This window comes from Salmo salar, chromosome 13 (assembly GCF_965601325.2).
Source record: "Salmo salar chromosome 13, fSalSal1, whole genome shotgun sequence".
Taxonomy (NCBI): Eukaryota; Metazoa; Chordata; class Actinopteri; order Salmoniformes; family Salmonidae; genus Salmo; species Salmo salar.
The window spans coordinates 57,345,394-57,361,274 of record NC_138303.1 but is presented as its reverse complement, the minus strand read 5'-3'; the positions used below and the strand labels follow the sequence as shown (position 1 = coordinate 57,361,274).

The 15,881-nt window shown below is 50.7% G+C and overlaps 1 protein-coding gene across 12 annotated transcripts in view; it reads right to left on the bottom strand.

Moving 5' to 3' along the window:
- The window catches only part of LOC106567440 (EBF transcription factor 1), a 140,650-nt gene that overhangs the window by 36,978 nt on the left and 87,791 nt on the right, over positions 1-15,881 (bottom strand). For 6 of the 12 annotated variants that reach the window (XM_014136689.3, XM_014136693.3, XM_014136691.3 and 3 more), the window contains exons 8-10: positions 11,519-11,660; positions 5,693-5,826; positions 304-430 (exon numbers count right to left, since the gene is read on the bottom strand). In XM_014136689.3, coding sequence (XP_013992164.1) covers positions 304-430; positions 5,693-5,826; positions 11,519-11,660 — 403 coding nt within the window. The remainder of the gene's footprint in view (positions 1-303; positions 431-5,692; positions 5,827-11,518; positions 11,661-15,881) is intronic. The other 6 variants (XM_014136692.3, XM_014136697.3, XM_014136700.3 and 3 more) reach the window with 2 other exon arrangements.

Genomic DNA, 15,881 nt, shown 5'->3' with positions numbered 1-15,881 from the left:
CTTTAACACAAGGCTCTAAAATACTGATATGAAACTGTCGATTCTCTGTCTGTAAATAACCTGTAATGACGTTGCTTTAATACTTGAAATAACTGTAATACTCTGAAAGAGTTGGACTACCCGTGTGATCCCCTGTAAGGATGTACAGTAGTACATGATGCTTGCAACTCCAGGATAGTGGGTTTGATTCCTGTGTATACACGCATGACTGTAAGTCACTTTGGATAAAAGTATCAGCTAAATGGCGTATACTATTCTTCTTGTTATTATTACTATATCATTGTGTGCAGTAGAGAAACTGACCTGTGTAGATGAAGCGTCCGGGCGTGCCTTTACAGAACTGCTTGGACTTGTAGGAGAGGGTCACCTCTACCACCCCTGGGATGTGGCGAGGCGGAGTCTGCACCCGGATGGCATGGGGTGTGATGAGCTGCAGGAGGAGAGAGAGAGCGCACAGAAGAGAGAGAGCAAGAGAGAGAGAGAGAAAAAAAGAAAGAGAAAGAAAGAAAGAAAGAAAGAAAGAAAGAAAGAGAACCGTTATTCAAGTCTATGACTTCTGCAGTTGTGTTCTCTACAGACTCAGTTCGCTCTCCCCTCCCCTCTCCTCCGACCTCCTCTCCTCCCCTGAGTCAGAGTTTGGGTGTGTGAGTGGTGCTCTTCAACACAGCAAACAAACACTTCACATCAATGAGCCTCCGCTGATCCCTTTCCATTGTCTGCCAGGGTAAATACCCTTCACACTGAACGAGAGCAGAGGGACAGCTGGAGGGAAAGGAGAGCAGGACAAACTGTCGACAATGCCGTCAGACACATAAACAACACGCTTATTGATTTGATGACTTGTGGTGAATGAAGGGCGTTTATGAGTGGACTATGTCATCTGCACTGCAGCAGCTAAGGATCTCATGAGTTGTTGAAAAGTGTTGTGAGTCTGGGTGGTGTTAAAGAGCACACACACACACACACACACACACACACACACACACACACACACACACACACACACACACACACACACACACACACACACACACACACACACACATCCAAAGTGAGAGGGGTATTGTTGGACTGGAGCCATAGCTCTTTACACACCTGGAGAGGCTGTGTGTTACAGAAGGTACATAAACATGGAGCTTGAGTGGGGCTAGGGGAACAGCATGACAAGGATCAGTGTGTGTGTGTACTGAGAGTGTGTGTGTTCATTATGCCTGGCCGACGGTTATCACAGCTCTGCAGGGCTGATCAGTATCGGGGGTACAGGGGGAGGGGGGTTGGACTGGCTGGGTGATATTGGAGGGCCCTCGAGGCCCTGAGAGCAGGGAGCTAACATAGCCTCACCCCTGGCCTCTCCGGTATGGGAGGGCGGTAATTGGAAACACACTGTGGGGCCCCGGCACTTCCTACATCAGACCAAGGGCCGAACAGCACTCCAACCAACCAGCCTCTGAGACCAGCAGAGAATTCTGAGGACTAGATGGGACACTGGAGCAGTAGTTCTATGTAGGCTATACTCAGTGATGTAAAGTACTTCCTTAAAAATACTTCAAAGTGCTACTTAAGTCGTTTTTTTGGGGTATCTGTACTTTACATTAGTATTCATATTTTTAACAACTTTATACTTTTACTTCACTACATTCCTAAAGAACATTATGCACTTTTTACTCCTTACATTTTCCATGACACCCAAAAGTACTCATTACATTTTGAATGCTTAGCAGGACAGGAAGATTATCTAATTCACACACTTATCAAGAGAACATCCCTGGTCATCCCTACTGTCTCTGATCTGGCAGACTCACTAAACACGCTTCATTTGTAAATTATGTCTGAGGGTTGGAGTGTGCCCCTGGCTATCCATAATCAAAATAATACAAAAATTGTCTGGTTTTCTTAAAGGAATTTGAAATTATTTATACTTTTACTTTTACTTTTGATACTTAAATATGTTTTTGCAATTACATTTACTTTTGATACTTAAGTATATTTAAAACCAAATACTTTTAGGCTTTTTCTCAAGTAGGATTTTACTGGGTGACTTTCACTTTTACTTGAGCCATTTTCTATTAAGGTATCTTTACTTTTACTCAAGTATGACAATTGGGTAGCTTTTCCACCACTGGCTTTTCTCCAGAGCTACGGGGTGAGGAGACAGGAGGGACTGCCTCTACCTCTGTCCGTGTCCTCTAAAATAAACCCTGGGCTGAGGGTTGAGGGTGGGTAAACAGGCAGGGAGGGCAGGGCAGCTGGACAACTCAGGCAAATCTGCCCCTGGAGGCCTAATCAGTGCTATTTCTGACCCCCGTCCCGTCTCTCTCCCCCTGGCTTCAGCCATTACCCCATGACCATGACTGGCTCTGAACCCCTTTGGCGCTGGGGAACTACTGTAGCAAAGGTTCCTATTCCACTAGCCAAGGTTGAATAAAGCTGCAATTATTCTACAAATTAAAAGAATAAATACAACAAAAATACAGAGCCAAGCGTTTAACGGCAAGCATGTGTGGGACTCGAAACCCGTGTATTAACATTACGCCAACATGGTTCTGCAATTTAAAAGTCTAATAAATAAGCAGTGATTATTATAGCTGAATCCCTGGCCGGCGGGGGAGAGGAGAGTGGAGTGTGTTGAAGATTGGATCAGCTCATTAGCCTGCAGACTGAATGGCAGGTAGAGGAAATCAACTTTGGCCTCGTTCAGGCTGCTTTTTACCAGCACTACAGTTACAAGGTTCGCCCTGCCCTCCATCCCCTATAACCCCCCTTCAGCCCCTAACCCCTATCCAAACCCCTAACCCCCCCTCCAAACCCTTACCCCTCCTTCAGCCCCTAACCCCCCTCTATCCCCTATAACCCCTCCTTCAGCCCCTAACCCTCCTTCAGCCCCTAACCCTCCTCCATCCCCTTACCCCTCTCCTCCATCCCCTAACCCCCTCCATCCCCTAACCCCCTCCAGCCCCTAACCCCCTCCAGCCCCTAACCCCCCTCCAGCCAATAACCCCCCTCCATCCCCTAACCCCCTCCATGCCCTAACCCCCCTCCATCCCCAAACCCCCCTCCAGCTCCTAACCCCCTCCATCCCCTAACCCCCCTCCAGCCCCTAACACCCCTCCATCCCCTAACCCCCTCCAGCCCCTAACCCCCCTCCATCCCCTAACCCCCCTCCAGCCCCTAAACCCCCTCCATCCCCTAACCCTCCATCCCCTAACCCCCTCCATCCCCAAACCCCCCTCCATCCCCTAACCCCCTCCATTCCCTAACCCCCCTCCATCCCCTAACCCTCCATCCCCTAACCCCCCTCCAGCCCCTAACCCCTCCATCCCCTAAGCCCCCTCCATCCCCTTACTCCCCTCCGGCTACTGGGAAAGGAGAGAGAGGGCTGAGGGGGCTCTGCTATAAACGTGCTCCAGATGTAGACCATAGCGTAAGGTGTAAGGTCTACTCATCCTGATGTGGCCAAACATAAAGATGTACTTAAACAGTATGTAAACCTTCACCTTACTATTCCTCACTGCACTTGCTAATGGTAGCAATAACATAACATATCCCCCTCATATTCCCCCCAGCCCCAGTCTCCATGCCCCAGGTTCCAGCTCCCAGCCCCAGTCTCCATGCCCCAGTCTCCAGCTCCCAGCCCCAGTCTCCATGCCCCAGTCTCCAGCTCCCAACCCCAGTCTCCATGCCCCAGGTCTCCAGCTCCCAGCCCCAGTCTCCATGCCCCAGGTTCCAGCTCCCAGCCCCAGTCTCCATGCCCCAGTCTCCAGCTCCCAGCCCCAGTCTCCATGCCCCAGGTTCCAGCTCCCAGCCCCAGTCTCCATGCCCCAGTCTCCAGCTCCCAGCCCCAGTCTCCATGCCCCAGTCTCCAGCTCCCAACCCCAGTCTCCATGCCCCAGGTTCCAGCTCCCAGCCCCAGACTCCATGCCCCAGTCTCCAGCTCCCAGCCCCAGTCTCCATGCCCCAGGTTCCAGCTCCCAGCCCCAGTCTCCATGCCCCAGTCTCCAGCTCCCAGCCCCAGTCTCCATGCCCCAGTCTCCAGCTCCCAACCCCAGTTTCCATGCCCCAGTCTCCAGCTCCCAGCCCCAGTCTCCATGCCCCAGTCTCCAGCTCCCAACCCCAGTTTCCATGACCCAGTCTCCAGCTCCCAGCCCTAGTCTCCATGCCCCAGTCTCCAGCTCCCAACCCCAGTCTCCATGCCCCAGGCTCCAGCTCCCAACCCCAGTCTCCATGCCCCAGTCTCCAGCTCCCAGCCCCAGTCTCCATGCCCCAGCCACACTTGCCAGCCCCCAGCCCCACTCTCCAGCACACAGTCATAGTCCCCAGCCCCCAGTCTCCAGCCCCCAGCTCCAGTCTGCAGCCCCCAGGCCCAGTCTCCAGCCCCCAGCTCCAGTCTCCAGTCTCCAGCCCAAGTCTCCAGTCTCCAGCCCCTAGTCTCCAGTCCCCAGTCTCCAGCCCAAGTCTCCAGTCTCCAGCCCCCAGCTCCAGTCTCCAGCCCCCAGTCTCCAGTCCCCAGTCTCCATCCCCCAGCCCCAGTCACCAGTCCTATATGGAAGCTAATTGAGAGGATCAGAAGCACATCAGAGAGCTGCGCTGAATAAATAGGAGCTGAATTTGTCCTCTGATTGGCCCCTGTGATGACTGGAGAGCTCCAAGAGATGGGAGTGTGTGTGATGGTGTGTGCGTGAGGCGTAGAACACACAGATGAGAGAGCAATCTAGCTCCGGCACACACACACACACGCGCGCACACACACACACACACACACACACACACACACACACACACACACACACACACACACACACACACACACACACACACACACACACACACACACACACACACACACACACACACACACACACACACACACATCAGCGCCGTCTTTAAAGCCCACACAGCCACCAGCATTTTACATGCCTTTAAACTGTCCCTTACAGAGCGCTTAGCCTGCCTTTCATATTCAGATCTTCTGCTGCAGGGAGAATAAAGACACTCCACCAGCAACCAGAGACTTTTTATACCATTACACCTTTTAACGGCTGAGGCAGGACCACCCCTCACCCTCGCAAAGAGTGTGCAAGGTCAAATTCAATTGGAATGTATTGTACAGGAGAAAATGGCGTAGTCTAACAGGGCTTTTGTTTGCTGCTGAAAATGCTCACTGCGTGTATGTTAAATAACCTGCCTGTTAAACGAACAGAAGTCACAAAAACCGTAAACGTTGTCATTTGATTGTGTAAGTTGAACTAACACGGGGCTTTTGTTTCTTCTAAAGTTTCAAAACCAGAATTGCAAAAGTGAAAAGTCTTGCTTCATATTTCTGGAAGAAAGCTACACTTCACAGTATTTCAACAACCGCAGAATTCTCTTTGGTCCAGATGGTTTGTTGATATTTCCATCAGTGTTTTATGTGAGTTGGTTACATCTGGTGGGGGGGTGGGGGGGTGGGGGGTGGGGGGGGGGGGGGGGGGGTTATGGCCTTTACCACAGCTGGCATAGTTGGACTGACTCGCTCCCCCTTTCATGATGGAAATGTAGAGAATGCATCGTCATGACCTTCAGTACGGTGAACTGTAAAGACAGACAATGCAATACACTTCTATGGTCAATATTCAGGGGCTGTTTGTGTGGGGGGATGAGAGTTTGTGCGTGCGCGCGTGTGTGGGTGCGTGTGTGTGTATCGTCATGTACTCACCTCACTCCAGACCAGCATGGTGCCAAAGATGACCTGGAGGCCGTCAAAGAAGTTATCCCCTATGATGATGACAGTTGCGCCCCCTGTTGTCCAGCCCTCACTGGGGCTGATGGCTTTGATGCAGGGGGCAGCTGCTTCCAGGTACAGGGCAGTGGAGGGGAGGTGGAGAGGAGAAGGGCGGGGAGAGACAGGCAGCTTACGGTTAGACCACCTCTGTCTAGGAGGTCAGTTACACAGTAATAATCAATTAGCCCAATGACATCTAAGAAAGAACATGGGAAACACCGATGACACACAGGACAAGTAAAGGACAATAGCAGGAGCACGGAGCCTTACAGGGAATACCACAGGAACGGGACATTCCATGTTCAAGTTTGTGTGTGGTATGTGTGCAAGGACGCAGAAACACACAAACACACACACAAACGCGCTGTAGTCCTGGATCTAGACCTGCGGTAGTGTATTCTGCATGGAGAGGGAGGGAGGCTGTAGATGATGTTGTACTCTGACACCATTTCACCCTGGTGAGGTATGGCTGTGTTCCCGGGTCACAGTGAGGTTTGGGGCTTCCCAACCTTCTCCCGCGGGAACACAGGGTCACAGGGTTCGTTGTGTGTGCGCGTATATATACATGCCACGTGTGTGTGTGCGCGTGCGTGTGTGTGTGTGCTAGAAAATGGGCTCTTGTGATTTGACACCTCTCAGTCTATAAGCATGGGGCCAAAGCAGGAAACCGAAAACATACAAAAACCTCCCACAGCTGGATCCAACTAAGAGTGCAGCGCTGTGCTCCACACACACACACACACACACACACACACACACACACACACACACACACACACACACACACACACACACACACACACACACACACACACACACACACACACACACACACACACACACACACACACACACACACACACACACACACACACACACACACACACACACACACACCATGCCCACAGAAGAGTGATGGTGGTTTTAACAGCTCTGAATGGAGATCAGGCAGAAAAGCAGGGCATCTATTACAGCTGGAAATCACACCCAGTGCCTCTTTAAAGTCCTTTAAGATTGCGGCAAAACACACTTCTCACACTTCTCTCATGATGATGATGCTGCCGGGGACACTTTGCTTCTTGAAGGTTCAAGATCTTGAGAACTTGACTGCTGACATGCAAAACATTTTGGAACTGTATCAACTAATAAATAAAAAATACCAAAATATCGTTTTTGAGTGGATTTTCCCTTAAATAAAAATATAGCCTTTCAGACCTCAAATAAACACATGTTTATTCTTCTTTATTTGACATTTATTGGTCAGGTCAGCTTTGCGAGAGGAACAGTAATCCAGTAGTATTCAGTGGGATGAACTGAGATCAGTCTCTCTCCTCAGGCTGAGGCTCCTCTCCTACCTTGCTTATTGTGGATGCCCGACCATAATGCAATTTGGCCCAGTGGTAAACTAGGAGGGATGAGGAGGGGCTGGGCCAGCAATCTGTGACAGTAATCTTGGCCTAAATCGCCTGTTTCGCCCGTGTTGAAATTCTGTGTGGATTAACCAGATGGAGGAGCGCCAATCCATCTGATAGGATTAAACTTTCCCAGCCTTTCTCCTCACCATCTGCTCCCCGTGCTGCTCGCTTCCAACATACTACACACACACACACACACACACACACACACACACACACACACACACACACACACACACACACACACACACACACACACACACACACACACACACACACACACACACACACACACACACACACACACACACACACACACACAGTAAAAGAAAAATGCATACTGAACATAAAAAAACTAACATTTAGCCATAAACACATACAAACACCCTTTAACCCTGTGCAAACAGACAGACAGACAGACAGGCAAAACTATGGACTCACACACAGACAGACAGCCACACGCGAGGCCACTCATACAGTACAGTAACTCCACCAGGGACAGATTGCTGTCCCTCCTCTTCCCCCAGGTCACCTGGGGAGTTCCGCTACCCCTGGGGGGGGGTTCCTTTTACCGCTTTCCCTCCATCCCTCTCTCTCGCTCCCTCTCCCTCTCTCTCGCTCCCTCTCCCTCTCTCTCGCTCCCTCTCCCTCTCTCTTCCTGTCCGTGGGCAGGCTTCCCCTGTCTTCCCTGCTGCAGGATTCTCTTAGCAGACGGACCTTTGTCTGCAGGCTGCTGGGGCGTGTGTATGGAAGTGTGTGTGTGTGTGTGTGTGTGGGGGGGGGGGGGGTTCAGGACTCTCAGATCCATCCACAAGTGTGTGTGATGGCCACAGACAGAGAGTCCTGTTGTAGTGCTCTTCCTTGTCCCACAGAGAGAGAGTCCTGTTGTAGTGCTCTTCCTTGTCCCACAGAGAGAGAGTCCTGTTGTAGTGCTCTTCCTTGTCCCACAGAGAGAGAGTCCTGTTGTAGTGCTCTTCCTTGTCCCACAGAGAGAGTCCTGTTGTAGTGCTCTTCCTTGTCCCACAGACAGAGAGTCCTGTTGTAGTGCTCTTCCTTGTCCCACAGACAGAGAGTCCTGTTGTAGTGCTCTTCCTTGTCCCACAGAGAGAGAGTCCTGTTGTAGTGCTCTTCCTTGTCCCACAGAGAGAGAGTCCTGTTGTAGTGCTCTTCCTTGTCCCACAGAGAGAGAGTCCTGTTGTAGTGCTCTTCCTTGTCCCACAGAGAGAGAGTCCTGTTGTAGTGCTCTTCCTTGTCCCACAGAGATGGAGGAGGAGGACACCATAACCACCATAACCACATCATTTAAATCTCCACAACAGGGACTTCTTCTATGCTCAGGCCAAAGCAGCTTCTTCTCCTGACCCCAGGAGACCATCCAAGGCTTATCACCCCCTCCAACGCCAGCGGAGAAATAAGCACATCATATGTCTCACTTGACGAGGAGCATGAGAAAACATACTCCTAAATCATTCTGCTACAAAATGAGAAAGTGATTGGATTTGTCTAAACAGCCCAGTGGCTGTGGCGATGGCATGCGTGGCTGTAGTGTTAAGGCGTTAAGCGCTCCTCTCTCTCTAACCTGCGAGGGCCTGGCTGGCCCTGGGTCTGTAGTCCTGCAGACAGACAGAGAGAGACTCAGGGTTAAGACCCCCTGCCTCTGAGGAAATATGTGTGCTGCCTTAAGCCTGCGGATCCTCGTGAAGCATACTTGCAATCAAAGACAACAGGCGCCACTGGGGAAATGACTGCTTTGTTGCTCCGTCTCATCCTTTAAAAGCCCCCTGAAAAGCCTTTTTGCTTGGCAATGAGGGAAAAAAGTGAATTTTACCCATCCATTATTGAGAAGGGAGCTGTCAATGGTAATCCATTGTGATGCATATGGCCGTGTGTGTGTGTGTGTGTGTGTGTGTGTGTGTGTGTGTGTGTGTGTGTGTGTGTGTGTGTGTGTGTGTGTGTGTGTGTGTGTGTGTGTGTGTGTGTGTGTGTGTGTGTGTGTGTGTGTGTGTGTGTGTGTGTGTGTGTGGGGGGGGGGCGTGCGTACATGTGTGAGTGTGTGTCTCATCACCATGTCTCGAGGTAGATCTGCCCTGACAACGCCCTGACAACCAGGCCTACATGAACACATATCGTTTTTCATCGTCTGGGAAAACATGTCGCGTCTCTTCTATAACACAGGAGGATAAATAAAACAAACCAATCAACCACGTGAACCAATGACCTGTCAGGGCACTGAAGCGCATCATCTTCACCCTATTGTGTTGTATCAAAGCAACCAACATAACTATAGCCTGGTCCCAGATCTGTTTGTGTTTTTGTCTTCTCCATAGTCATTCTCAAGCGAAAAACAAAGGAGTTGGCAAGAGAGCAGAAACAGACCGGCACCCAGGCTAACATAACTGTGGTGTACAGAAAAGAACATGGAGGAACCCTGGCACTGGAGATGCAGGTTGCTTTTGAGATCTTTATTCCTATGTAGGAGAAGTTCATTTACACAGATCTGTCCCCATCCCCTCCCTGACCAGTGAGACAGGTTAGTGTACTAATGAGGCTCCCTTCCTCTGCACCACTGAACGCATGTGGAGAAGGGGAGTGGGCTGAAGTCTTCACAACCATGTTCCTTCTGTACCTCTCACTGCACACCATCGTCTGTCTCTGATACAGGATACACACTGGTAAATGTTCTTGTGTGTTTATGCATGCTGAGCGCACAAAGGATTCCCTTCACTCCTGTGTAGCGCCGTACGCATGTGTGTGCTGCGTGTGAACGTGTGTGTTTTACTCGTGTGTTTTATGTGTGTGTTTTACATGTGTGTTTTACGTGTGTGTGTGTCTCGTCTGGCCCTGGTGCATATTTAATCATAAGATAATAAAGTGCAGGAGCATGCGATCTGACAGGGTCCCTGTGCTGTGGCTCTCCTCTACCCCCCCCCCCCCAGCCTGCCTCGCCCACCCTGCCACCCTGCCTCCGACCACCCTGCCACCCTGCTTCCGACCACCCTGCCACCCTGCCTCGCCCACCCTGACACCCTGCCTCCGACCACCCTGCCACCCTGCCTCGCCCACCCTGCCACCCTGACTCCCCCACCCTGCCACCCTGCCTCGCCCACACTGCCACCCTGCCTCGCCCACACTGCCACCCTGCCTCGCCCACACTGCCACCCTGACTCCCCCACCCTGCCACCCTGACTCCCCCACCCTGCCACCCTGACTCCCCCACCCTGCCACCATGCCTCGCCCACACTGCCACCCTGCCTCGCCCACCCTGCCTCCCCCACTCTGCCACCCTGACTCCCCCACCCTGCCACCCTGCCTCGCCCACACTGCCACCCTGCCTCGCCCACCCTGCCACCCTGACTCCCCCACACTGCCACCCTGCCTCCCCCACCCTGCCACCCTGCCTCGCCCACACTGCCACCCTGCCTCGCCCACCCTGCCACCCTGACTCCCCCACACTGCCACCCTGCCTCCCCCACCCTGCCACCCTGACTCCCCCACCCTGCCACCCTGCCTCGCCCACCCTGCCACCCTAACTCCCCCACCCTGCCACCCTAACTCCCCCACCCTGCCACCCTAACTCCCCCACCCTGCCACCCTGCCTCGCCCACACTGCCACCCTGCCTCCCCCACTCTGCCACCCTGACTCCCCCACCCTGCCACCCTGCCTCCCCCACCCTGCCACTCTGCCTCCCCCCACCCTGCCACTTGGCCTCCATCACCCTGCCACCCTGCCTCACCCACCCTGCCACCCTGCCTCCTCCACTCTGCCACCCTGCCTCCCCCACCCTGCCCCTGGACAGAGGGAGATGAATGGAAGGGACATTTGTCTCCTGTTAGTGTTCATGCCACAAACCCATCCAGCCAAATAACATGTTATTCTCTTTATAGGGGGGACTCTGCTCTACTACTAGAGGAAGACTGCTTCTCCTCCGTGTGACAATAGCGGAGCTGTCCCCGACACAGACAGACAGACAGACAGACAGACAGACAGACAGACAGACAGACAGACAGACAGACAGACAGACAGACAGACAGACAGACAGACAGACAGACAGACAGACAGACAGACAGACAGACAGACAGACAGACAGACAGACAGACAGACAGACAGACAGACTCACAGACAGACAGACTCACAGACAGACTCACAGACAGACTCACAGACAGACTCACACACGCACACACACACAGAGGCAAATGGCTAGAGACATACAGACAAACACAGAGAGACAGAGACTCAGACTGATATACTGTAGACTGACTGACTGACAGACAGACGGACGGTCAGACCAGACAGACAGACTGAGAGACAGACAGCCGTACAGTAGAAAAGTGAGAGGGTGCCTACCATGTTCCAGGTATGACGGCGTACCTTCCGAGGGGTCCAGCCTACGAGCCCGGCGGCCGTGTTTGGAGTTGTTGTGGACAAACATGTTGTCAGAGACCGCCAGGACATGTCCATCCACACTGACCGTAGTAGACACCACCACCTGGACATAGTCACACACACACAGAGAGTTCAAAGGTTAGGATATTAGGACAGATCTAACTCAGCACCAGGGTGTCACCTCGACAATACACATCACTGGAAAGTATAGTTTACCCGCCAGATCAGAGCATTGCATCTACAACCTGAAAATAGACCAGAAGAGTGATACAAGGACAATCCGGACAACATGTCATGTAAATCCTGAAACTCCAATAGCATGTCTACGCATTTTCGATAATGAACAATTAGGACTTGATCTGCATTACTATTGGATTTTCATATAAGGCCATTGTGTTGAGAAAGATGGTGTGTATGAGTGTACTCTGTCGACATACATATACAGTTAAAGTCGGGAAGTTTACATACATCTTAGCCAAATACATTTAAACTCAGTTTTTCACAATTCCTGACATTTAATCCAAGTAAAAAAATCCCTGTTTTAGGGCAGTTAGGATCACCACTTAATTTTAAGAATGTGAAATGTCAAAATAATCGTAGAGAGAATGATTTAGTTCAGCTTTAATTTCTTTCATCACATTCCCAGTGGGTTGGAAGTTTACATACACTCAATTAGTATTTGGCAGCATTGCCTTTAAATTGTTTAACTTGGGTCAAACGTTTCGGGTAGCCTTCCACAAGCTTCCCACAATAAGTTGGTGAATTTTGGCCCATTCCTCCTGACGGAGCTGGTGTCCACAAATTCTGCTCACACATTTTCTATGGGATTGAGGTCAGGGATTTGTGATGGCCACTCCAATACCTTGAAATTGTTGTCCTTAATTCATTTTGTCACAACTTTGGAAGTATGCTTGGGGTCATTGTCCATTTGGAAGACCCATTTGCGACCAAGCTTTAACTTCCTGACTGATGTCTTGAGATGTTGCTTCAATATATCCACATAATTTTCCTCCTCATGATGCCATCTGTTTTGTGAAGTGCACCAGTCCCTCCTGCAGCAAAGCACCCCCACAACATGATGCTGTCACCCCCATGCTTCACGGTTGGGATGGTGTTCTTCGGGTTGCAAGGCTCCCCCTTTTTCCTCCAACCATAACAATGATCATTATGGCCAAACAGTTCCATTTTTCTTTCATCAGACCAGAGGACATTTCTCCAAAAAGTACGATCTTTGTCCCCATGTACAGTTTCAAACTGTAGCCTGGCATTTTTATGGCAGTTTTGGAGCAGTGGCTTCTTCCTTGCTGAGTGGCCTTTCAGGTTGTCAATATAGGACTCGTTTAACTGTGGATATAGATACTTTTGTACCTGTTTCCTCCAGCATCTTCACAAGGTCCTTTGCTGTTGTTCTGGGATTGCTTTGCACTTTCCGCACCAAAGTACGTTAATCTCTAGGAGACAGAACGCATCTCCTTCCTGAGTGGTATGATGGCTGAGGTCTTGGCTGATTTCTTTTGATTTTCCCATGATGTCAAGCATACAGGCACTGAGTTTGAAGGTAAGCCTTGAAATACATCCACAGGGATACCTCCAATTGACTCAAATTATGTCAATTAGCTTATCAGTAGCTTCTAAAGCCATGACATCATTTCCTGGAATTTTCCAAGCTGTTTAAAGGCACAGTCAACTTAGTGTATGTAAACGTCTGACCCACTGGAATTGTGATACTGTGAATTATAAGTGAAATAATCTATCTGTAAACAATTGTTGGAAAAATGACTTGTGTCATGCACAAATTAGATGTCCTAACCGACTTGCCAAAACTACAGTTTGTTAACAAGAAATTTGTGGAGTGGTTGAAAAACGAGTTTTAATGACACCAACCTAAGTGTATGTAAACTTCCGACTTCAACTGTATATGTCTGTGTGTGTTCACCTCGACATTCTCCCTTGTGCTGCTTGAGAAAACTGCAGCACTGGACAAGAAACAACAACATGCTTCTAATCCAAACTAACACTGGCCCTCATCACCTTGGAGAAACAAACAGAGACAGTGTTTCCTTTAACTCCACTCTTCCTGCCCCCCCCCCCCCCCAGCACCCCTCCTCCATCAGTGGTGCTGGGATTGTGCTGCTCCCTCCTCTCGAATCCTTCCCTTTCTTTGTGCTAATGAACACACACAAACACACACCCCTCCACACACACACACACACACACACACACACACACACACACACACACACACACACACACACACACACACACGTCTCTCGGTCCCCCGTGTCTTTATCAAAGTCCTGCAGCATGTCCTCCTGTGCTGTGTGTTTGTGTGTCTTTATCTCTCTCTCTCTCTCTCTCTCTCCCTCGCTCCCTCTCTCCCTGGGCCCCGGGACCACTGGCTGATAGACTGACATGCAGATTAATTTAATTAAAAGCGTCCCTCACTCGAGTGCCCAGAGACAATGGGAGGCAGCTAATGGGTTGCTGTAGTAGCGAACTGTGCTGTGCTGCTGCTGAGTGCCATTACTGTGGGGCCAATAGAAACCGGGCTGGACTGGACTAAGCTGGGCTGGGCTAGGGGGACTCCCCTGGAGCTCAGAAGAGCCTCTCGTTTCAATTGCTCTGCAGCTTCAAGAGGCTCCTGCCTCTCTTGAAAAGGACTTGGCATACACCAGCGCTAGTCTCCCAGGGCCAGACACACGCTAGTCTCTTCAAGCTGCCACACAGCCCTCCATGCCTGAACTCCCTGCCTCAATCCCCAAAGAAGATCACAGCTCTACCTCCCCTCTCTCTCCGTTTCCATCATTGTCAGCCTCTCTCTCTCTCTCTTTCTCTCTCTCTCTCCCTCTCTCTCTTTCCCTGTGCCTCTCTCTCTCTTTCCCTCGGTCTCTCTTGTAGTTGGAGTATCTTACAAAGTTCTCTGTGATTTCTCAGACCGCAGGCATGTCACTGGTCGGGCTGAGGACGCAAGGGAGATGTTCGCACCTCATGTCAGTGAATGAAGAAACACACACACACACACACACACACACACACACACACACACACGCACACGCACACGCACACGCACACGCACACGCACACGCACACGCACATACAGAGCACATTTCTGAAGAGTTATTGGTTTTGAGTTGCATATGCCAGTATACACACACAGTCTACACACATAGTCCCTCCCCTGCCTGCCTCTCCTCCACACTACACTGGCCTAGAGGGTGTGAGTTAGGGATGGGCCCGGCTGCTAATTAAGCCCAAGGAAACACAGGCCTGTCTACTGAAGTTCCACTACAATAGAGCCCAATAATTAGAGTCAAAGAGGAGCAATAGACAGAGCCAGCCCTCAATGCCTGTCCAATCACAGACAGGATTATAGCCTGCACAACTGTTTAAACACTAAGGGCATCTTCCGATAAGAGAGACACTCTGAGGAGCTACACACACACACACACACACAAACACACACACACACCAAAAACACAAACACACAGGCACGTGTTCCCGTATAATAAATCTGTCAGCAGAATTGAGGTTTAGGATATCTCAAGTGGTCACTTCCTAATTCTGGCTTTTAAAGATAAGGAAATATATGTTTCCACTACCTCCCCTCCCCCTTACCCCCACCTTTCTCTTCACCCCTAAATGAAATAACAAGAGAGTGCAGTGCATTAGTTGTGAGAGAGAGAGACAGATATAAAGTGGAAGAATAGGAAAGAGAGAGAGCGAGAGAGAGAGAGCGTGAGAGAGAGAGAGAGGGGGGTGGTGGAAGAGAGAAAAATGCAAAAGGGAGGATGGAAAAGGATAGAAAGAGGTGGATGGTCTCCTGCCTCTGTGGTCCCAATTAAGGCAGGCTAAGAGGAGGGGTGGAGGAGAGGAGAGGAGAGGAGGAGAGCAGAGGAGAGGCGTGAAGAGAAGAGCATGGCATAGCTAACTAACCCTGCTGTCTGTGTCTGAGCCCCTCTCTGTGGCCTGCCAGCCTCCCTCTAATTACACTGTCACCACTGGACTGGAACCACACACACAGCCAGGGCTAAGACACACACACACACACACACACACACACACACACACACACACACACACACACACACACACACACACACACACACACACACACACACACACACACACACACACACACCACATGAGGCTGCTGAGGGGAGGACGGCTATTAATAATGGCTGGAAGGGAGTAAATGGTACGGAAACCACATGTTGGATGAGTTAGATACCATTCCATTGATTCCATTGAGCCCGTCCTCCCCAATTAAGGTGCCACCAACCGCCTGTGACATACACCTCAACACTGAGACTCACCTTAACACCAC